Source organism: Erpetoichthys calabaricus, chromosome 2, assembly GCF_900747795.2.
Source record: "Erpetoichthys calabaricus chromosome 2, fErpCal1.3, whole genome shotgun sequence".
NCBI lineage: Eukaryota > Metazoa > Chordata > Cladistia > Polypteriformes > Polypteridae > Erpetoichthys > Erpetoichthys calabaricus.
Window position 1 is genome coordinate 206,076,460 of NC_041395.2, and position 24,689 is coordinate 206,101,148.

The 24,689-nt window shown below is 37.1% G+C and overlaps 1 protein-coding gene across 1 annotated transcript in view; it reads left to right on the forward strand.

The window, feature by feature from the left end:
* Nucleotides 1–23,929, forward strand: part of LOC114646730 (intestinal-type alkaline phosphatase-like) — a 35,926-nt gene extending 11,997 nt beyond the window's left edge. The window contains exons 2-11 of the mRNA XM_028795048.2: nt 6,400–6,516; nt 7,185–7,300; nt 9,220–9,394; nt 12,172–12,344; nt 16,042–16,176; nt 17,174–17,243; nt 17,955–18,089; nt 19,756–19,947; nt 20,851–20,967; nt 22,602–23,929. Of these exons, the coding sequence (XP_028650881.2) occupies nt 6,400–6,516; nt 7,185–7,300; nt 9,220–9,394; nt 12,172–12,344; nt 16,042–16,176; nt 17,174–17,243; nt 17,955–18,089; nt 19,756–19,947; nt 20,851–20,967; nt 22,602–22,873 (1,502 nt within the window). The 3' untranslated portion in view covers nt 22,874–23,929. The remainder of the gene's footprint in view (nt 1–6,399; nt 6,517–7,184; nt 7,301–9,219; nt 9,395–12,171; nt 12,345–16,041; nt 16,177–17,173; nt 17,244–17,954; nt 18,090–19,755; nt 19,948–20,850; nt 20,968–22,601) is intronic.
* Nucleotides 23,930–24,689: the final 760 nt, after the last annotated feature.

Genomic DNA, 24,689 nt, shown 5'->3' on the forward strand with positions numbered 1-24,689 from the left:
GAACTTTTGAGCTCCTTTGATCACAGGGTATATGATATTACACTGGTATCTAAAAACACTGTGAGAAAGCCACCTACAGACAACAGACAACAGCAAAATTTCCTGTCATGAAGCGTTTTACCACCATGAAAGAGGGGAATGTCAAATTATTGTGATGTTTGCTTTAAAGAATGTATTAGGTTTTTGTGGCTCATGCTATTATTTCAAAAGATATTGTAGTTCTGCCATGTGCCCACATGAACTCAAAGCTGGCATGAAAATTGCATGGATGGATGAGGGAATTCAAGTCTATTTATGTCATCCAGCTTTATGCATTTCTTCCTATCTAACTGAAGGCACTTCATACTCATAGCTTTGTTCTGAATCTAATGATTAGTGACTGTGGTTCAATCTCCAGTTAGTTTAATTGTGTTTCACATATCAAACTTTCAAGTTAACTACAACTGCTCAATAAACACCCCATGGGGGAGGCATGCACTTCTTTTATAGGGCAGAATCAGGCTTTCCTGGAAAAACCATTGCGGAAGGTTGACTTCTTCTTTTGTGCACCATCATACGTGCAATAATCATGCGGCAAGTATTTTGTTTGCCATACACAGCTTGTGAGCAGAATGCTTGTTAACTGTTAAGTACAAGTGTAAATGAAAATTAGGTGCTAATTCACATGCTACAGAAAAACATGTTTCATCTTGGCAAGGAATGTTTGAATGTTAATATGCCTCTAGTGTCTGCATCATGCCTGAAGAGTGATTGCACCAAATGTAGGTTGCATAGAGCACTTCACCTTTGCATGTGCTTTGATCACAAGTACATTTATCTATTATTTATTTTTGTAACATGGTCAGTTCCTACCCGAACAACTTGAGAGACAGTGAAGCTCTGACCCTGAACCAGGTGCTTGGCACGTTCTGATTGACATATATTTGTGTGAGCTGTTTATTGTGAATTATGTTACATTTGTATGCACGTGTATTGCTTTTTATGTAAATTTTACCATAATGCACAGTATTTCCTAAAGTTAGGTCAGTCTTTTATCAGAACCCATTCATATTTTGTATAAAATGTAAAAAATTCAAAGTTCACCAAAGTTTTGTGTCAAGACCACCATTTCCAAAGGGTCTTTGTCTGGTCGTTTCAGTCCATACCTGTCATGTCTCAGCTTGGGGTTCTCCCCTGGTTAGGTTTCAGATTTATTTTCTATGTCTCTTTTGTTTATGTTAGATTCTTTAATGTTTGTAGATTGTGTGCATCATTCTTTATTTTTGGTTTTGTCTATGTATAAGCTGTCTGTGTTATGTTCCATGTGTTTTGTGGATGGTTCCCCAAGAGACGGGGCCACTTGCCAACCACAACCAGGAACTGCCTTCCGCCCTCTAAATCCAGAGTGTCTTCCATAGTTTCTGGCAGTTCGTTATGAATACATTATGGAGTTGGTGAGTTATCTGTATTTTCCTCTGCCTATACCCTTTGTATATTTTAGAAAGTTGACCTTCTTGCTGTGTTTTCTACCATTCTTCTTGAATTCTGTATTGGGACACTGTTTGACTTGGATTGCCTTTGTGTTCCACAGAGTTTCATTGTTGATTGGAATCCATTTTGTGAAGAATAAAGCTTTTATTTTATGAAGATTCAGTGCTTGTCCTTTTTACTAGCCAGGATTTGACAGTGATATCCCCCTCTAGTGGGCACTATTGGAAGTGTATGGGAATAAATACTTTGGAACTCTTAATAGCTTGGGACTCGTAGTTTATAACAACACCAGACTGTGAATGGCATGTTCACATCTACCTCAATGAACAGTTTTGATAAACAAAAAAGTAAGATAAACACTTTAAAGGAAAACTACCTGTTTTAATGTAATATTGAAAAGGCTTGTGTATTGCCATACTTAAAACGAGAAGGACAAAAAGCTACCCTATGCATTACATCCCCTCTAATACATGTGTAACAATCACCCAAAATGTGTGCAAACACTAAATTTCATCACCCGCGAGGGAAGTGGACAATGTTCTGAGGATATATTAGCATTAAAAAATATTCGGTCTTCAACCCCTCTTCTCCTCTTTGTGTGACCGCCAGTGCTTGACAGAAACCCAGATGGTACTTTGGTTGGTTAAATAAGCAAGTGTATTGTAATTCAGGGTACAATATTTATGCATTTATGTGAAAGGTGACTGGGTGCTTGTTCGTGATCCCATTTTTCCCAGACGCCCTCCCTCGCCTCCCTACCCTCAGTGGCCAAATCTTAATCCCCAGTATGAAAAACATACGAAATAAAAGGCAAATAAAAAGGAGATAGATTAAACATAGTCTGCGTGAATGACGATGAATCCGGTCGTACAGTTCTCATTGATGAAAGAAAAAATGAACCTCAAGCAAATATGGCTGCCTACTTGCTAAGCCGAAGAATTGAGAAACATGAGTCCGACTCACAAACAGGAGCACCCGGAGAACCACAGGTCCATATACCACAACCCCTTGCTTCCTCTCTGGGATTTGACTAAATATTTCCAATTTCTGGGTGGCTACCCACAAATAGCGGACGTCCCTGGGTGAAGTTTGATCATACATGTACTGTATTCTTAGGCGTAGATAGCCGAGCCCCTTCTGCTTCTCTCCCTTCCTCCTTTGTCAGTCTGGCTTTCCCGTTAAAAAGAAAAATTTCCAGTGAAAATGTCCATTTCCTGCTTAGTTGTCATTGTTACATGATGCCTGCACTAGGTAACTGGAATCCTTAATTGGCAGGGTTCTACCAGACTTGGTCGTCCACAATAATGCCTCAAGGGATATTTCTCTGTCAACCTCCAGACCATATAATACAGTGACAGCAGTCCAGAAAGCCAACCCGCTTGTAGTGTTATACAGTATAGGCTTGCTACACATGACTTAATAAATAAAATGCTACCTCAGGAAAGTCAAACTCACCTGAATATGTGAAAATACAATTACTACTATAAACATTAGTGGCCTGTGCGCATATAAACTCCATTTCTGCACAATGTCCTGCATGTGTATAATAGCCCTGCAAGAGAAAATCACAGAAAAATGTTCCTAATGATTGTTTTAATGATGTTAATTTGTCTCCTTGCCTTTCCTGCTTTGTACTTAATGTTTATTCTTGTAGTCATTATTAATCAGTTTCTGCATTATGCAGCACATTTCACAGTACAAAACATCACACACAGCTTCACAAAGCAATCACAATACCACTAACAGATTAGGGCTAACAGGCCTTTAATACATAAAGAATAATGAAGGTGGCATCAGCCTAGATTGGAGTGTTGGGCTAGTGGTCATTTAAGTAAAAAAATGTTTATATAAACACCACACATCTGTCCTAATCTGAATTTAAACATTTTTCAGCTTTTCCTTGGCCTCTAAAAAAAAAAAAAGTATATATCAATTTGGACCTTTTTGAGGTGAAGGAATTTAGTCAGGTCAGTTTTCTGCTTTGAAATGTTTTTAAAGGTGTTATTTTTGAAATACATCTCGCCACTGAGCCATTTTGCTTTTGTTCTGGGGGCCACCATTGTTTGTTGTTTGTTATTTAGAGTTGCCAGGCAAGATAACCTGAAGTGTGTGACACATGACGTCATTACCAGGACCATATAAAGGTCAACATCATACACTTCCTGACTGTCCAACTTTGTGGATAAATCAAAACTAAATATAACCCTTGTGTTATTATTGCTTAAATCTCTCTCTCTGGTTACAAATTCTTTCTGTTCAACTTTGGTTTACATCAGCGTTTCTCAGCCGTTAAGTATTTGCGACCCAAGTTTTCATAACAGTTTTAATCGCACCCCCCTAACGTTTTTTTGAAAGGAGCCCACTAATACCAATTTGTTCTTTTTAAATTAATGATATATCATAGATGCATATTTTATTATACCTACTTAACTTTTATCTACATTTATCTAACTCTATATTTATTTTTCTAGTATCAGAATGTAGTTTAAGTTAATTTGTTTTGGTTTCAATAGATGTATTTTTCATATTTTTGATTCTTGTTTTCTTTTTATCACATCTTCGCGCCCCCCTTTTTGTTACTTCACACCCCTCTAGGGTGGCCTGCCCCACAGTTTGAGAACCACTGGTTTACATGTTGTATTATGGCTTTGGCTGTGTAAAATATTCTTCTCATTGACTGTCGCTATGTTTCTCATGTCCTAGCCTTTGTCTACTTAATTCCTGCCAAACTGGTTACAACCTTATTTTATTGTTACTTGTATGATCAATCTGCGGTGGGTTGGCACCCTGCCCAGGATTGGTTCCTGCCTTGTGCCCTGTGTTGGCTGGGATTGGCTCCAGCAGACCCCCGTGACCCTGTGTTCGGATTCAGCGGGTTGGAAAATGGATGGATGGATGTATGATCAATTTTCTGATTCCATACTACTTCAAACTGCTGCCACCCTAGCCTGAAAAACAGGAGGAATATCCAGAATGTCTTACAGGGCTGAGGCCATGCAGAAGAAAAGTGCCCCCTAAACACCCCATAATTTTTCAAACTACCCTCGTGTTCCATTGGGCTAATCTCATATTAAAGTTAGGACAGTGAATATAAGAATACAGAGAAATGAAAGACATGCTGTTCAGTCTGATATGTTAGCAGCTGCTCATGGAAAGACACCAGAGATATTATTAAAGTGAGCAAGATACTGTAAATGGGGATTTTCTTTTACATCAGAAGATTTCAGCTAGGCACGAAGATGACGGTTTATATAGTAATACTATACAACAGCTACTCAAAACTGGTAGCTACAGCTCTTGCTGTTCTTTCTTTAGAAAATGAGATCAGAGGCATCAGGCATCAGTGCTTAATTAAAAAGCTGAACTGTGAGGTTGCTTGTTTAATCTCTTCCACAGACTCGCTTTGTTATCATGTTGACCATTTCTGTGAACATGTCAATCACCTTGGCGTGGTGTTCAGGAGAAATGATGCTCTATGAAATAAACTCTAGAACTCTTCTTAGAAGAACTATTATTTTCATAACTGTAGAACATACAGTAGATAATCTCAGTTTTTTTAAATATAATGTAATTATAAATTATTTATTTGCAGATATATACATTAGGACAATCAAACAATGAAAAAATTAATCCAATAAAAATGTAATCAATTCCTTAAATCACAGTGAGTTAAGAGTCACTAATGTTAAATACACATTAAAACTTCACCCTTACCCTTAGAAGGGGGCTAATTAATAATTAAAAGTCCATTATTTTACACTTCCACATACTGCTTGAATCAAGCTAATCAGAAACATTGGCAGCAGCCTCGTGGATTTATTCCAGAGTAACATTTGATTTTTACCAGTTTTAGGTAATATGATATATTATGTTCTCTTTGAGTTATGGAGGGTGCATTAAGATTCTTCCAGATGAGCAAAATCAACCAATATGCTAACAATGTAGTGTAGGAAATCACAGTAAGTTTAACACTAGTCTGAGTCTAGACCTTCCTGACATTATCCCAGACACTGCTATAAGAAGATATGGACTGATTGTAGATCTTACACTGTTTGATAAACAAATATCTTCACCAAAAGGTTTTAATTTAGGACAATCCCAAACATATGACCTAGCAAGGTCAATGTTAAATGGAATCATTCACATTTAGGGCCGAATCCCTAATATAATTTACATAATTTGAATCTGGGGAGGTGTGTCCAGTGTTCAGTTTAAAGTTAATTTACAGAATGTTTTGATGAAGAATGAATGTTGTGAATTATCAAATTCAAGTTCTTACCTCATATATTAATAGAAATTTCTAGCATCAACTAGACTGCTGTTGTTTAATGTTCATTCCTGTTCTGTTTAATATCGAACCAGTTAAATCTAGTGTAATCCAATTCAGGGTCATGGTTTGAGAGCATATGCCTGTTCCCCACAGCTTCTGATGGAAGGCTAGCCTTGACTGAATGGAACACCAATCCTTCACAGACAGAGTCTATTACTGTTGTGCATAAAAATGTAAAAAACTGTTAATGTTCATCAAAGCATTGACATTGTTTAAGGCCAGTGACACTTTATGGCCAACTAGCAGCATGCTGTATTTAGTTTGGTAATGGAGTGAAATACATTTTGGTAATGAAGCTTATAAAGTGGAAAAAACAAAACACTTAAGTTTAACAAAACCTAGGCAAGTCCAGTTTGTCTAATATGTGAACCATTATGCATGAGGGCTACTGTCTCAAAATGTAGATAAATCAGATTAAATCAGATTGAACTCTTTGGCCTTTTTTGTTGTTATAGTATACAATAAAATACTGTATATTGCATTGGAAGTGCAACAAAGGGTTATTATATTTTCATCCCAAAGGGATGACATTTCAGTTGAATATGAACTAAGTTTAAATCTTATTATTTATAGTTTTCTTGTCATTATTTGTTTTAAAGAGGAAGAACAAGATCCATCCTTCTGGAATGTGAAAGCCAAGCAGTCTCTGCAAAATGCACTTGAGCTGAGCCATAATTACCACAAAGCCAAAAATCTCATCCTGTTTCTTGGAGATGGTGAGCCCTGAACACTACTACAGCCATTTTTTTCTGAATGTTGAAATAAGGAGGATTCCTTTCCTAAAATCCTAGAAAACAAATTTTACTCATGAATCCCCCATTCTGATCTGCATACTGGAAAATAATGGAGAGGGTCAATTTATTAATTTGATGTAATAACAGAATCTAGATGCTTGGAGCACTTGGACTAGGGAATTTTTACATGATTTGCAGAAAACAGGATATTACTTTTTGAGTACTCAGAAACAAATTAGCAATCATTAAAAATGTATGAAACATAAAATTACTTTTCATCTGTCTATTTCCCTAGCATGTCCTCTACCCTTTCAAAATACATATACCTCAGATAAATAAACTTGGCTTTCCAAAGTATCATAAAATAGACAGTGTATCTAAGCTGTAAAGATTTGAGTGAGCATAATGTCTTTGTAATACTGCAGAAATATGCAATTACAACACCAGGCTTGATAAATACTTGTGTGAAGTACATAGGATCATTTAATTATGACAGTAAAGCACTTCACTTGCCTTTTATTTACTGTTAATTATAAACTAGAGATGTAAGGTGATAAAACAACACTGCAGGTGCCTAGAGCTGCAGACAGACAGGCAGGTAAACAATGATAGTTCATTAAATCTTACAATTTTCATCTTCTATGTATCAGGAATGGGAGTCCCAACAGTAACAGCAGCCCGGATCTACAAAGGGCAACTCAACAATCAGCCAGGAGAAGAAACAATTCTCGCTATGGATAAGTTTCCGTATGTGGCTCTTTCCAAGGTCAGGAAGATTTAAAAAGTGTTCTATAGAAATAATGGTGTCCATTACCCTCCTAAATACATTTTTTCACAGTCTTTCTATAATTTATGTAGTATCCTTCACAAAGAGCTTTAAAATCAAACAAGAACATAGTAGGAGTTAATATTTATTTGGTAATCCATATGGTCATCTTGTGTGTCAACTGCCAGCCCAAACACACACATATTGAATCAGAACTGTTTTCCTTTAATTACAAATATGAAGAGCTGCCAGCTTTGTTGACTTATTCGCACATGATAATACACATCTTTTAGATTTATGAATACAGCATAAGCCAGTCATCTATATGGCAACATAATAGACTGTATTTCAAAGGTGCCATTTTTGAAAGTTAGGTTGTGAACTTACTGGTGTGAATACCTGCCTTTACTTTCCCTGATTTTCTTCAGAAATAGGAGATCTCCGTGATGGCATGTATTTATTCAAACCAATTCCATAATCTATGTGTCATTCTTACTTTAAACTGATCTCACCATGTAGTTAGCTGGCCAGAAATATTTGTACAAACTTCATAAAAATAGATATTCTTTTCTATTGTTTTAAATACTTGCAGTTATTTTGACATTTTCTAACCAATTCAGTAGAGTTTGGTCACTTAATTGAACCCAGATAGTTATAATTAGCAATAAGCAGTACAGATAAAGGTCTAAACAACTTTACATGCTATAAAGGAGAAATTACTTCACTGCCATTTGCACTTCCCTGCTCAATAAAAAATTTCTTAGAAAATAGCAGTGAGTATGGCAATCAAGTAACTGCTCCCCTTTAGCAATCACTGCTGTCAGCATTTGGATATAATTAAGGGAATAAACTCTGTAGAAAAGGGTAAATTAAAAAGAAAATGATGACAGAAACTTGGGCATTTCAAGTTTTGCCATAAATACTAATATTTCAGGTGCCCTAGTAAACAATTTAAAGAATTTTTCTTTTTGGAGATGTACTAGTGACCACAGATACGCTTGGCACTTCACTCCAAATGACTGAAAAGGTGACCAAGGTTTTGGAAGGAAGAATGAATGCATGAATGAACAAACAAAAGAAAGATTAAACTCTTGCAAATAAAATCACAGGAAATCTGTACTATAATGAGAAAAGTTTCATTAAGCACTTAGTGATAGTAAATACTAAGAAATGTGCTGCAATAAATTCAGCATAATGGACGAACAGAACCTGTGTGTTATAATGCACTTCGATGTCCTACTGGTGCTTTGTGGTCAGCAGATGACAAATACTTGGGCCTGACTCAGGCACATAGGTAATAAGGGTGTTCATCCTTCCAATATCATGACAGATTAGGTTATTTGTGGTATATTCATAAAATCAACTGGCATTTTTTTTACCATTATTCAAAACAAATTACACAATGTCAAAAGGAAAACAGAACTGTACACATTTATTCTAAATGTTTTTTTACTGCTTCAGTACCAGGTTTGCTACACAAAAACTGAGCACTGACGAATACTAAAATGTTCCAAACAAGTCAAAGTCAAAGTGAACTGTATTGTCATCTCAACCATATACAAGTATACAGATAGACAAAATTGCAAAGCTCAGGATCCACAGTGTAACAACATGACGTGCAAATAATAAATTAAAAATAGAATTAAAATTTAAATTTAAAAAATTAAAAACACAAACAAGACAAGACATTGTGCAAAGACAGGACAAAGAAGTAGCAGCAATATTGATGTGTAAGATATGTAATATAATAAATAAATAATAGATATAGATAATACAGAAATTATCAGTATATGATAATAGTTGTTTAAGACGTGTAAACAATGACAGGTCAGAATGTTTCACAGCAGAAGGATAACAAGAATGTCAACATACTTAAAGGTCAGTATGAGAATTTTATTAACTTTTATTATTTCTGACAGACCTATAATGTTGACCACCAGGTGCCTGATAGTGCAGGCACTGCCACAGCCTACTTGTGTGGTGTAAAGGGAAACTACGGAACCATGGGACTTAGTGCAGCAGCCAGACGCTTTCAGTGTAACACCACCAAAGGGAATGAAGTCTACTCTCTGCTTCACAGGGCCAAGGCAGCAGGTACTATGTGTGTGTGTGTATATATATATATATATGTTTTATATACTTTATATAGTTTTCGTTTGTAATGCATAAATATAATTTATTACAAAAAAATGAAGTGCTTAGTGTGTGTGAAATTTGCAAGTTCTCCTTGTTTGTATGTGTGTGTGGTACTTTGACTTTCTCCTACATCCAAAAGATGTGCTTGTTAGACTAACTAGCAACTCTAAACTCAGTTGTTCTAGGCAGTCAGGGGGCTCAGAGGGTGGGATAGGAGCTACTTGTGCCCTGGCACTATGTCCAGATATCCTGAACTGAATAAATGGGTTGGACAATTGATGGATGGTGTTCAGATCAATATAGCCCACCATTCAAACATGCCAGGGGTCTTTGTACTATGCTGTATGCTCATCCCAAATGACTCCCTCCATCTAGCCCTAACATAGAGATATATTTTATTTATTTATTTAAAATCAGCACTTCTGAGGGTTAGGAGCATCTTTACCATAAATGTAGCTTTTCAACTAAAATCCTGGGAAATGAGAACAAACTAGTAATCTGGTATAATTTACTTTCTCCATTATTAACCCTGTTAATCCACTGCAAACTCAGTTGGTACTGGGAACCTATTAAAAAAGGAAACCTGGACAGACCTCGGTTCATCCATCACAGGATATACTCACTCACCTACTAACACAGGGCAAAATTTTAAGAATCATCAACTCCGTTACATACAAGTCTCCACAATGTAGGAGTAAAGCCCAAATGGACACAAAGAGAATGTTCAAACTCCACAAAAACAACCACTTGGACACAAGATTCAAATGGCAGTCTCTGGAGCTGTGAGGCACTTAGCAGTGCTATCCACGGCACCATAAAGGATCACAATTATAAAGGAAATATGTAAGCACTGTATAAATAAAATTTTGAAAAGTTTAAGATAGGTACTTACAAAAATTAAGCTGTCATCTTTACTTATTTCTTAAATTCTGTAATACATATTTGTCATTCATTATATGCAAGTCCATTTCTGGAGTTTTGGGACATTCACTATGCACTTTCTGTCCCTTTTGCAAGTAGTAAAGTAAACAAGAAAGTCTCCAGTTATTTGCCAACAATTAAAACAATGACACTGATAAATACAAACACAATAAATTTATAAAATACTGTATAGTGATTTTTACCTTGTAAGAAAGGAGCTCACTGAACATGACTTACTGTATGTTTTTGCATTACTTCATCCTAAGCATTATAAAATTCTTATATTTTCTGGCTTAGTCCAGTTGCCCAGCTGCTCAGGATATTCCTTCACTGATACATGATGGCTTTGAAAATCTTCCAGTTTGTGCACTTATTTCTTTCTTTAATTTTTCTCTGAAAAGAAAGTGATGGCCACTATCTGTTTTGACTCAAACAGTCATTGTCTTTACCTTTACTAAGCCCTCATTCTTGCTTTGGATATGGTGTGGGAAGGCAACATTCTGAACTCCATACTGATAGTGGAAAAGCAGGACAACAATAGTTGTGAATAAACCCATTGGGATTAATAAAGTATCTATCTATCTATCTATCTATCTATCTATCTATCTATCTATCTATCTATCTATCTATCTATCTATCTATCTATCTATCTATCTATCTATCTATCTATCTATCTATCTATCTATCTATCTATCTATCATGAGCCTTTACTGTTTTGTGGGCTGACAAGGAGAACCTATTAAATTAAATGAAGATCCATATCACCACTGTATCTGAGATGACCTCCTTGTGACAGCATAAGAAAGTCGCATCTTACAGTTATCAGTGTTACATGTATACATCTACTGCGTATGTGTAATGAGTTTTAATGTTTATGTAAGGTTTACACTCTTTATTGTGGTGGTTTGGACTCCCGCAGCTGACCCTTGAGACAGGAAACTTTACAAAAGGATATCTAGTAAAGGAGTTGGTTTATTGTTTGTGTTTTGTTGGGGTTAAAGTCCAAATTATTTTTTTAACTAAACCTTCCTCCATTGGATTCATTCCCTTGGACTAGGCAAGACGAATAACTTTAAAATTTTCTAAAGAGATCTGACAGCAGCACAGGTGTAGTTCTTTGAAGACATGAGGATGGGAGGCACTGATGTCCTTGAACCCAATAATATTGTCCTGACATTGTAATGGTTAAAAGTTTTTTTTTGGGTTTTGTGGGAACAAGGTAAGTGTATAATCACAAAGTCAAGTCGGCATTTAATCATCTTTATATCTCAGGTATGAAATGTGTCCTCAGTGTGTTTAATGTGTCATTATATATACATCAATTGCAATGTATATTTGCACAGTTTATCTATGTAATATACTGTACTTACTTTTACTTTTCTATTTTGTGGTTGGATTGGAAAGTTAAAAAGTGACCTTATACTGCTTCGGATGGTAGTCTGGGTTATCTCTGTGATAGTATAAATTTTATTACCCCATGTTTTGATTGTAGTGACCTAGTTTTAGTTTTTATGAGCCTTATTACAGAATGACAAATGTGGGGATTCAGGAGGCCACACATCTAACAATACAGAATTTGTGTGAAATTATTTTATCATTACAAACATAATAGGAAGGAATTTTTCCTAGAATGTTTCACATCTTTGTTGCTCAGTGCAAGGCAGTTGTGTACAATCCACAGGTCTCATATTCAGTCTTTTCCCAAGTTTTCAACAAACATTAAAACAGCAATTGTCAGGACTTCAATTGTTTGGCTATAAACACAAACATTAAAGTATAAGGCATGATGGACAGTTGTTTTCCTTTTTCAAAAGGTAAATCTGTTGGCATTGTGACCACGACACGTGTTCAGCATGCCTCTCCAGGAGCTGCCTATGCCCATATTGCCAACAGAGACTGGTATAGTGATGCAGACATGCCTGCCTCAGAACGGAATGCTGGCTGCAAGGACATTGCTTTCCAGCTCATCAATAACACCGACATTAATGTGAGTACCACTAGAGCTGCTACTGAGGAACAACAGGACGGCCTGCTGTCTGAATGTTCACTTGACTAATATGAACTATAGGGGGCCAGCCAGATGGAGTGATGTTGTCTTGGTGTTAGCAGCCCTATCTTTTGAGACCAACCATGAGGCTTTTAGTTTGTTAGTCAAGTGGGGCTTTATTAGTTCAGTGACAGTTTGTTATATACTTTTAGGTATTGAACAAAATATGAAAATTAAAATTAATTGCCTGCATTACCTGTTGTCTGCAGATCTGGTGTACTGTACTCTATAAATAAAGTGCCTAAGGCAAGATGGGGGCTTTGGAGGGGTATAAAAGACATCAAATATAAATCCACTGTGGAGAACAATCCTAAAAGCTTTTGATTCTCTAGGCTTAATCAGTCCATCCTTAGTAATTTTATATGACACGCTCTACAGAGCACACCACCTCAATACACTTTACAAAAAAAATACATTATTTGATACATGATTTGAGAGAATCAGCTACTCAGTTATTACTGGTACCTTGCATAAATTTGAATTTTCTTTAATGAAATCATAAGCAGTGAAAATTTATGTGAAAATGTAGACTTGAATGTAATAATGGAGCCATTTTAGTAATCTGTCATTTACTCTTGCGTTAAGTTCGTAAGAAGAATAATAAGCCTCTGGTGTGGACTTATGTCTTCATCAAGAGTCTTCTTAAGACGTTTCCCTACTATACGCAATGAAGTATCTGGCAAATGTTGCTTTTCCAATTAATTGTCTGTCCATAAAGTACATGGACTCATATTGGTTTATGTAGCTGCTGTTTTTACTTATTTTTAGTTTTTCGCTTTATTTTAAAATAAGAAATTCTAAGAAATCACTTTCAAAATTGACATTTAATTAAAAAATCAATCTATTAAAATGTTTAACCCTATCAGATCTAAGGCTTCTCCATATACACATTTGCTGTACTGTAAATGCTTTATTTCAATCAGAATTTATCATCAATCAAACGGGTACGCATTATTATTTTGAAAGCTGAAATTATTACTCAATCAGAGGACATAAAGCACTTTATGACAGTGTAATCTATCATTGCTTTACAGTCAAATACAAGTATCTGACCTGGGAGCAGAAAACACAAAAACACCAAGGGAGGGAGCTACAAAAATTGGGCATTGTCTTTTAAACAATCTAATAGAGCCTTACAGTATCTTTTATAAGGTACTGTTTTTATTTAGCTTTTTTCATTCTGCATGTTCTCATTGTTTTAACGGTGAAAATGTAAACAAAAAAATGTCTTTGTATTTTTCTTCTCTCAGCATGCAGTTTTCTAGTGATAGTGATATTTATTGCCAACATAAGTGGAAAGATGGATTTATACTGAAGAAGATGACATTAAGCTCCTAATTATATGTGAAAAATCACTGTACAGGCAAATATATGAAGATATGCCCAGACAGGGATTTTTAGGCTTAGATCAGGAGAGGTTAAACAAGATATTGACCTGTTAATAGGTTTGTTTCCAGGACCCATCAGAGGATTCCACTTTATTGCATGATACTGAAACCATATGGCCAAACATTTAGCATTTCCACAAAACTCGGGTACCTGGTGCTTTAACACACTCTACAATGATATGCATAGTGTATCTGTAAAAATATAATTCTCGTTCCTTTTAAATGCAGTACAACATAAACATAATGGGTTAAATTGTCTCTCAACAGCAACAGAAAGAGGAAGGAGGTTACGAACATAGGCACTTCTCACAGATAACCTCTCTGTTTGAAGCAATGCGTTACAGCTTGCCCAGCATGCCTCAATGGAAACATTCCCTTTTTCACATATCAACACAAGAAACACATATGTACATAGACGTAAGGTTAAAAAAAACACAATTGGTTGTATACAAATCATCTCTTCCAAAGGAACGGACAGCTGCCAAGTAGATGGGGTGTAGCTTCTTGCTCCTGCTTCCATTTTTTTTAAAGATTATTTGATTTAAACTATGTCATCTTGTAGCTCCCCTGTAGTCAGCAGAGGGGCTTGGAAACGCACTGCTTGCAAAAACTAAAAGTGTATCAATAAATACTGAGGTTATCTATTAAAATAAAAAAGAGTGTTGTATATTGAAAAAAGATACCCTTGCTCTTTAACTGTTACTAAACATCACTGGCCCATTGCACAGGCATCTTTGGAGAATAATGAGTAGTAAAATGTTAATCACCTGATTGTTTGCACACTGCTTTTTCATAGTGCTTCTTATGAACGCCACTATACAAAGATTATCTGTAATATGTCTCATGATTGCTTGTCAAGACTTTGGCATTGTGATCATTATGAAAGTCAGTACTGACTGCAATATTATTCTTGATTCTTTGCACTCTACTCCTTAATAATGCTCATGATGAAGGGCACTATACATAGCACACCTCAACTTTAGTATTTTTATCCACAGATTTGTAAAGATTTTTGGAGCATTTTTTTTTTTTTTTTTATGACATTTTAACATTATGAAAATCATTATTTTATATAATGCCTAACTGTCTTTTTGGTGTCCCTAAGACAACTGGTGATTTTAAACTGGCTTTGAGAAGACGATGGTGTGTGAGTGTACCAGTGATGGACTGGCACCCTATTCAGGGTTGTTTTATGCTTTGTATGCAGTGCTGCCAATATAGGAACCAACACTTGATGACCTCTAGTTGGAAAAAGTGGAAATGAAAGATGGATGGATGGGTGCAATTTGCTTGTTAGCACTGTGCATTATAAGGTTGCATTCCACTTAGTGAATGCCTAAATTTAAATGTTCTTCTGTTCAGAGTCATAAGTCTTCTTCTTCATAAGTAAACCTAATTATTTTGAAAATCTTTTGTGGAATTGTCCACGTTGTTAAATATTCTTCACGTATGTTTATGAAGTATAAAAATGTCTTTCTTTTCATGCAGATTTTTTTAGCTTTCTTGCACATTACCTTTACTTTATGGTTTATTAATGTTTTCTTAAAGTGTATGACCTCCAGTTAAATTTGTTTGCAAGTTTCTACATGACAACGATTTCTTTTTAAACTATAACCAGTTTAAACAAGGAAAGTAACCAAGGTCTTCCAGTTGGCTGCTCACTAATACTCTTATCTCACAGATCTTGAAAAACCAAACATTCAAGTTGATCTGTGCTCCTAACAATAAAAGCTTTTATGTAGAAACTCTTTCTTTACAAATCTTCTTGCTATTTTTAAAATAGTTATAATACTTCCAAATAGAAACAGTGACAAGCTTTAGTTGAAGAGGAAATGCAGAAAAAAAAAGACCAAGAGCAGGTTACAGAGGTGACGCTGAATGCAGACCAAGAAACAGAGAGGATTTGAAAGCAAAGAGAGCTGGGCAAAACTCAGAGTGCTCCTGAATGTTCATTCTTGTACATTAATCTTTTTTTTCTAGTTGTTCATTTGTTAACAATTAATTTCCCATACACTTTAACCTTAAAAAACAAAACCGTAATGTTGATCGCTTTGCTCTCTCATTGATTAAAATCACGCTCTCTAGCTAGTTATTTCTCTCCTGTCCTTGCCTTCTCCTCTTATGCTAGTTTCTTCATCAGGCTTTGTGCTCCTCTTAATGGCATCAGCCTGGCTGAAAAGTTTAACCGTTTATCTTCTGTTCCTGTTAAATGTGTGCTAATAGTACTGTGCTTTAAAAATACCTTGTAGGTAATCCTGGGTGGAGGAAGGAAATACATGACACCAAATGGCACAAAGGATCCTGAATATGATAAAGATTCTTCTCAATCTGGAATCCGATTAGATGGCAAAAACCTCATACAGGAGTGGCTGAAACAAAGACAAGTATGGGCCTCTGCATCACTGCTTAAACTTTCCAGCCATTTAGTGGCTGAGAGGTGCCAACAGGTTTTCTTCAAGAAAAGTCTTTATATTGTGTGCTGTGATAGTCATAACACAACTAATTGCTCATGTGCTTTAGTTTTGTCTTTCTGCTACAGAAAAAAATGAAAACCAGGCAATAGCAGTCTAAGTAGGTTGAAAAGCTCATTCAGCCAAACTACACAGTCTATCTCAAAAACAAACACAGATCCTTCAAATCCCATTCCCTCTGACTCATCTTAACATAATTATAGATGGACAGATTTACAAACCATCCATTCATTTTCTGAACCTACTTCTTCCTTTACTGGTACATAAGAGACTTATGCCTATCCTGGCAGTGGTATACACAACAGGTACCAACCCTAGATGGGGTATAATTATAAACACCCATACACACACATCCTGCGGTGGGTTGGCACCCTGCCCGGGATTGGTTCCTGCCTTGTGCCCTGTGTTGGCTGGGATTGGGCTCCAGCAGACCCCCGTGACCCCGTGTTCGGATTCAGCGGGTTAGAGAATGGATGGATGGATGACATACACACACACACACACATCTATCCATCATCCATCCTGCCTCGTCCAACTCAGGGCCATGTGGGCCACAGCTAGCGTTGAGTGCAAGACATAAAAATCAGCCCTCAATGGAACATCATTCTGTTAGTGGGCATTTTCATGTGCACACACATATTCACATATAAAGGAGCAAGTTAGTTATGCCAATTATTCCTGTGTCAGAGGAACTGGAAAACTGGAGCACCCACAGCTACACCAATAGAGACACAGAGAAAAATGTGCCATTGGCACACAGCAAAGATGACAAGATTCAAATTAGGGTCCCTATAGATGTGAAGCAGAACTACTATTAAATGTATCACCATGCTGCTCAGATTTACAAGTAAATAACTTGAGGGGATGTCATTAAAAGAGCCTGCTAATAATCAGTTGGTCTTTTTTTTAGGGTGCAAAATATGTTTGGAATAAAAGTGATTTTGACAAAGTGGACGTTAAAACAACAGACTATTTGATGGGTAAGGATGTATATCTTATAAAATAATGGCTTTGAAATATAGTGCAATTCTTGGTAACCTTATAATCCCAGTTCACATGATGTGGCGAGGATGGTATTAATTTGTTTATTAAATTTAGCAAGTCATTCAGAAGTGATTTTGCATTTCTATATGGTACACTTTATCTGAATTCTAAATCCTGGGAACAGTCCTGCTGGTCAGTATCATGTACATAACACTGGTTAGGAAACAGCTTTAGAATTTAAATGGTTTCTGAAAGCATCAGTGTCACTAGGCACAATTGGAACTTTCCCATACTGCACAAAGGACAGCAGATCACAAATATGGAGGGCTTTGTTGGTAGCCTACTCATTGTATTAGCTTTATTTTTCAGGTAGTCAAGTATATTGCTCTGGGCACTTTTTGCTGCTTAATTAACACTGTTCCAGTGATACCAAAAAATGTTTATTTATAAATACCTGTGCACACAACAGTTTTCAAAATACAGTAAATTCATAGGGGCAAGCAGACAGACCCCTGTCTAGACTGACTAAATCCCTGAGCTAACCATTTACCTATGTGGACTTGTGTCTTATAAAATAACTACAAAATTAGATTAAAATCCAAATAGCAGCAATAAAATCTATGAAACATTTGTTAAGTTGTTTTGATAAACTGTATTCTTCTAACAAGGACATTTATTTTGCTTTCAATTCTGTTTTTTCTTCTAAGGACTATTTGAACCAGGAGATATGAAATATGAGCTTAATCGGAACAATACCACAGACCCCTCACTTATTGAAATGACTGAAAAGGCAATCAGAATCCTGAGCAAGAACCCCAAAGGATTCTACTTGTTTGTGGAAGATAAGTCATATGCTTCAGGCTGTACAAGAGTTCATGTCATATTTATGCTGGTTATGTATCAGATGAATATTATGAAAGATCATCAGTGTGGGAGACTAGAGAGGCTCAATGAGGTTACAAAAACTGACAAAGCCATAAAAGAAAGACATATACAATATTAGCTACAAGGAGCTGCCATCTCTGGGGTTGTGTTATCAGGGATGAAACTATGAGACCTACTGAGTGAGTAAAAGAGACACAGTGCTGTGACATGATGGTCCAAACCACCTTTTCAGTGCATCTGTCCAATCATACAATCCTTCTAACATCCAGAGGAATGAGGGACTGCAGCCAAAGTGCAGAAGAGTCAGCTCAGTTATCCATTTACTATGATCACTTAAGAAGGTGCACAAGCCAGGAGAGCCAAGCCAACTCAAATTAACTGAAGTGCTAAATGATTTTTTAAACCGCAACTGCAGTTGCGACAGTAGCATCTGATTTTAAACAAGACAACGTCACAGCTGACAGACTTCTCTTTGTTTTTATTTCCTGTTGCCATAAATCAAACTGTTTCACACTTTATTTTATAAGGATACCAGCTTTCAGTCACATGTGGAGTGGAGTTAACATTAGCTAACAAGCAGTGAACTAAAGTTTAGTTAGGACTAAAATAAAAGTTTGTACACTTTCTTAATTTTTTGTAAAAGTAAGTGCAGCATCCATTAAACAGTGGAGTGCAGACAGTGAGAGGCAGGAGGACAACGCAGCAGCAGAAGTATCAGAGAGAGTCAGGGGTACAGTGAGCCATGTGTACTGACCAAGTTTTTATGTTAGTCAGTATACAGCACTACTCTACTAACAAACCAATTGGAAATGTCATGTTTACATGCACTGAAGAGGGGATGCAAGGATGGGTGGTATCTGGCCAATTGTGATGAGCCTGTCTGGGGAAAAAGTCAAGGGCCAGGTTTTGATCCCTGCTGTAATGTAACCCGAAAGCCCAAAAAACATTGCTGCCTACAAAATAACATAGCGATGATGCTCCATCAGGGCACCAGAAATGGCACACAACGTCTCTGAGCCAATAAATCGTTTCTTACCTTCTTGAACTTAACCTTGCATTGTTGGCTAAAGTTTCATTTCTTGGCTCTCAAACAACTGACACTTTTCTCATGTGGCGCAGCCCCTCATCCTCTTACATAATCTAGTTCCCCACCCTAGCTAATTATTCTTCACTAACTTTGAACTCAGTTTTAAAAACAATCTAGTGTTGAGTGACACATCATTCCTTTCTTCTTTTAAGCTGACATGACACACTCCCACTATATGAAGATACCATGTAGTCTCCGCAACAAACAGAAGTCTACATTCATGAGAAATACTTTGGTATGAGTTGTAGCTGATAAGAAGTCAAATAAAAGCAAGCCTGTTAAAATTTAAAAAAAAAAAAAAAGTTTCCTCCACCATGGATGAGCCTTGCATTTTTATCCCACCCTCCTGGCTCACCTTTAACAAGTATGTGGCACTTTATAAAGTCCTCTGCCTGGACTGTTACATCACATGGTATAGTCAGGTAGTCATAGATAAATAACACATGCTGGTACCAATGGATAGATGAAAAAATTGAGCAAGACAATGTGGTCTTGGATTTAATTCAACATTGATCATTTGTTAATTGCCTCTTTAAGGGGGAGAATCGACCATGGGCATCATGATGGCAAAGCCAAACAAGCCTTGACTGAGGCTGTGATTTTTGATCGAACAATTCAGAGAAGCTCTGAGCTGACAAGTGATCTGGACACTCTGTCTGTGGTTACTGCTGACCATTCGCACGTCTTTACTTTCGGAGGGTACACATTACGTGGAAATTCAATCTTTGGTAAGAAATTTGACTTTCTGTTTGTTCCTATAAAAGTTAAAATGGAGAAACATAAGTTAAACCTAGCACTTGTCGGGCAGTATGGTACTGTAGTAGACATCATTAGTGTACTCATTATTATATTTCTTAGGAAATTATTAAATTTAAATCATTTTATTAGGTCACTTTTTTCCCCATAGAGGTTTGGTGACTATACAGTGTTTTCAAGTATGAGGAATCCATATTTGACATCAGTTTTGAGATTCAGTGCTTATTTGAAGTTATGGGAATTATTTTGTGTCATTTATAATGCCATTTTTTTGTTAGGATACAGCTCCCAGTTGCCAGGGGCATGATCCTCTAAGCTCATGATTTCTGATGTCACTGATATGACAGGTTAAAAGGTCAGCAGTGGCAACCTTTTCCTATCTGAGATTACAGATAGCAGGACTCTTTGCTGGAAAAGTCTTTCTGAAAGTTTAGCATTATGACCTTGATGACAAGTAATTTGACTACCCAGTTTTTGACTCTAGCATTATTCTCATACATCTCTTCTTCTAGTCCTTCTCCTTTAACTTTGCTTGTGATTCTTCTCTAGCATAACAGCAGGTAATCATACTTTCTCCCAGCTTCAGCAACCTGAGCTTAATTTCCAGCTTGATTGCTGTTTGTCCACTTCCATTCCTAGGTTACATACTGTATTGTAGATACTTCTGTGTCTGGAGCTTCCTTCATTTTTATATTTTTGTGTTAGCTACCTTTCATTTTATTATTTATTCTCTTGTTTCTGTATAATTCTGACTAACATTACCTTCTTGTACAGCCAGTCACTTTTTTTACTAGACCTTTTTTACCATTTTCTGACCATAGCACTCTTTATTGATGCTAATCACCTTACAGTTGCACTTCTTTGACTCTTCTAAGGTTTTGCACCGGAAAATTCTACTGACAAGAAGCCTTATACTTCAATTCTATATGGAAATGGCCCAGGATATGCATTGGAAAATGGAAACCGGCCACTGGTGAACATCAGTACAGCAGGTAGGCTGACATCTGAATCACTGCTATCTAGTCCAAGATTGTTGAGCAAAATAATTGTGCCTAGCAAACTTTAGGCTTACTCCAAATGTGGAAATGATAACATGGCAAGTGCAAACCACGTGAACACCTCACTGTATAACACTCTCAGTATTCTTTAAATACAGCAGCTCATTACAAGTCCATTGAGTATATAACAAATGGTTTGAAATTTTGGTATAATTTATTGAGGTAAGTACAGAAGGCTAACATTTATTCACTAAAATTTCAACTAAATTTCTGACCTTGTCATAGCAACCAAAGCTCATAGAAGAAATTGTCAAAGACTAAAATGCACTGAGACTGGCAAGACAGAATTACTAGAGAGGCTCAGAACTCTGTGGACTGTGGAGGACAGGCATGAGTGCTCTCTAAACACAAAGATGACCCATCCATTTTCTTAACCTGTTCATCCAGAACACAGTGCAAGTCTTTAACCTTTGCACAGGGTGCCAGTCCATCACAAAGCAAACACTCACACAGTCACACTAGGGCCAACTTAACCACACCATTTCATGTAATCTGTAAATGTCTGGATGATAGGAGGAAATCCACACAGACATGGGGAGAACATGCAAGCTTGATGCAGGGAGCACCTAAACCCCAGTACCTTGAGTTGCGAGGCAGCAGCACTACCACTGTACCACCATGCTTCTCCCCAAAATCACCCACAGAGGGCAAAAGTATAAAATGTATGAGGAATTTATTGGAGGGAAGATTAAAGACAAGAGAATGAACAAAAAGGACAATATAAAACCATAAATGATCCACAGGGTCTACCTATACATGTAAATGCTCCTGCATTAGGCAGAAGGTCCAGTTCTCACAATGCCCAATAAGCACAATCCCCTCATTTTCCACTACACTCCTCTCCACATGATGGCCTCTTAGCTTCTCCAACCAGCTGAGCTTGCATCAAAAACTCAGTTCCTACATCCAAGCTCAACACCCTACTGGGTGAATAGGGCTTTAAGCACAAACAATGGAAAAACGCTGAAAATGGCTTCCAGGGACCTAGCAAGGTAAAAGGTCGATGGTTGTACTCTCACAGCTTACTCTGTCTCCCCACTGGTGCTCCTGCACCCTCTATGCCATAGACAGGGCCAAAGGGGGTCTAAAAAGGTGGTTGACCCCAACAACTCAGTTGAGTTCAGACATTGCAGTGGAACTTTGAACTCCCTGTTGTATCTTGGTATACTGACAGCAATTCATTCTGCCAGTGCCGATTTAAATTCAAGTCTAGTGCAGCCCAGCATTGGTCCCTTATTAAAACCTGCTTGCCTAACACAGGGTGGGTTCTGGCCTTACTATCACCGGGATGTTGTCATTTTGAAGTAGTTGCCTGATGCATTTATCCAGGGTGACACACAAGTTTTAGCATACAGTCCAATGGTTTAAACAGATTTTTACAATTAAAATCACAGATGGGTTAAGTGACTTGCTCAGCGAGTTGGAAGGGGATGACTGAACCTGGCGGCCTTGGGGTTTAAAGTCCACTGTCTTAGCTTCTGCAATTCACTTGCATTTAACTTTCTAATAATCTGTTTCATAATGGAATTGTGCACTATGGTCTACTACAGCCTTTTTGTTTCTTTCAGAGAATAACGACTACACACAACAAGCTGCAGTTCCTCTAGATTCAGAAACTCATGGAGGGGAAGATGTGGCTATTTTTGCCAAAGGGCCTATGGCTCATCTTTTCCACGGTGTCCAGGAGCAGAGCTATATACCTCATGTCATGGCTTATGCCGCTTGCATCGATCCTTACACTGACTGTCAACTTGATCCTGCTGGAGGTGCCTCAACAATTGGGCCCAGCTGCTTCAACCTCTCTGTGCTGTCCATGTTGCTTATTCTTGTCAATGTCTAAGTGGATTACTCAAGGCTACTTTGGAGTGTCTACAGCAAACTGTTAATAACAACTGAAAACTACTGTATTCATTCAAAAATGGCTGAACAAATGTAACTGATGTAACTGATACTGCCCTACTATACCTGCAGCCATATTACCCTTTTATGTTCTCCATTTGCCTATTCCAGTTTCCTCAAAACCTCTTTTCTACTTCAAAGAATGCAGAAGCTGCCCCACCTGCAACCTTCCATTTTAGCAAGTTTCATTAGAAACTGTTTGAAAATATCTCTTTTATACATTTATCTTCTAGTGATGCATACAACTTAATGTTCACTCTTTGTGCATTTTTATTTCTCCACATATGCCAATACAGAGAATTAGACTGCCTCTTAAATGCTTTTCTTAATTACCTGCAAAGAATAGATCTACTTCTCCATAAACTGACAGATAGAGATGTACAGTTTAGTGTAAACCTGGTATCACCTTCTGGTGTGGAGTTGGTAGATCTTCTGCATTGGCTTTCTCCAGATGGTCCAGTTTGATCCCACATTCCAAAGGTTCCCAAAAACTCTAAATTAACCAAGTCTACGTGTATACACTACTGTGATGGTCCTGCATGCCATTTACACTTTGTTCCCTTCTTCAGATGGACTAGCTTGCTACAACCCCTGTCATTAATAGCACCAAACAGACAGAACTCACTGGCCTGCTGCACATGCAGAGTGATCATCAGGCTATCAGCAAAACTCAATGCATTTTTTTTCCTCTTATGTTCCTTAACACATCTAATTCTTATTTATTGTTAATCAAAGAATTTTCATTCCTCAGTGGTAAAGTCTCAGAGATAGTATATAATCTGGATCATCAGTTTTGCCAGCACTTCTGTCCAAGTGTCTGCAGGATGGTTGATAGCCTGAAAGCTTTAAGAAGTCAGCTTTCCATTATCTGTTCAAGTGAGGCAGCACTTTGTAAACTGGGAGAACAGTTACTAATTCATGATCATAAAGCAAAACCTGCATTATAAATGTAAACTTTGCCCCAGTTTTACAATAAAAAGAGTGGTGCTGCTTAAAAGATTCTGCTGTTTAATTTCTATTTTCTACATAGTTTATATCCCCACAATTCCTCAATGGCTCTTCAGTGCACAAATGAAGACGATTCCCTTCCACTGTCCAATGTGTAACCAAAAAGAAAACAGTTAAACCTTAAATGTCTGAACAGCATTCCAATCTTACCATTTGAGCAATGGCCACACCATTCTGTGATTACAACATTAGAACATTTTTTTTTTTTACAAGAACTAGCCATCCATCCATCCATCCATTATCCAACCTGCTATATCCTAACTATAGGGTCTGCTGGAGCCAATCCCAGCCAACACAGGGCAGGGCGCTAGCCCACCGCAGGGCACACACTGTACCACACTACTTGATACTTTATTTCTTGTGTGCATGGTTCTGTGAGTGAAGAAAAACTTTCTAATGATTGTATGAAATTTTCTTTTTTAAAGGTACAGCTCTACTAATTCTCTTCATAGTTTTAAACATTTCAATCACGTCACCTCATAATTTTTGTCTTCATAAACTGAAAGGCTCAATTCCTTCAGTTTAACTCAGAACTCATGCATTTCAGTTCTGGAATAAGTCTAGTCACTCGTTTTTCAGTTTTTTTGTACCATTGCTATGTCCTTATTGTAATACGGAGATTAAAACTGTCCATAATATACTCCAATGAGGCTTTACAAGTATGTTATAAAGTTTAAGCATAACATCCATTGACTTGCACTACGCACATTGTGCTAAATGACCTCTCTTCCTGTTAAATGTGGCCTTCT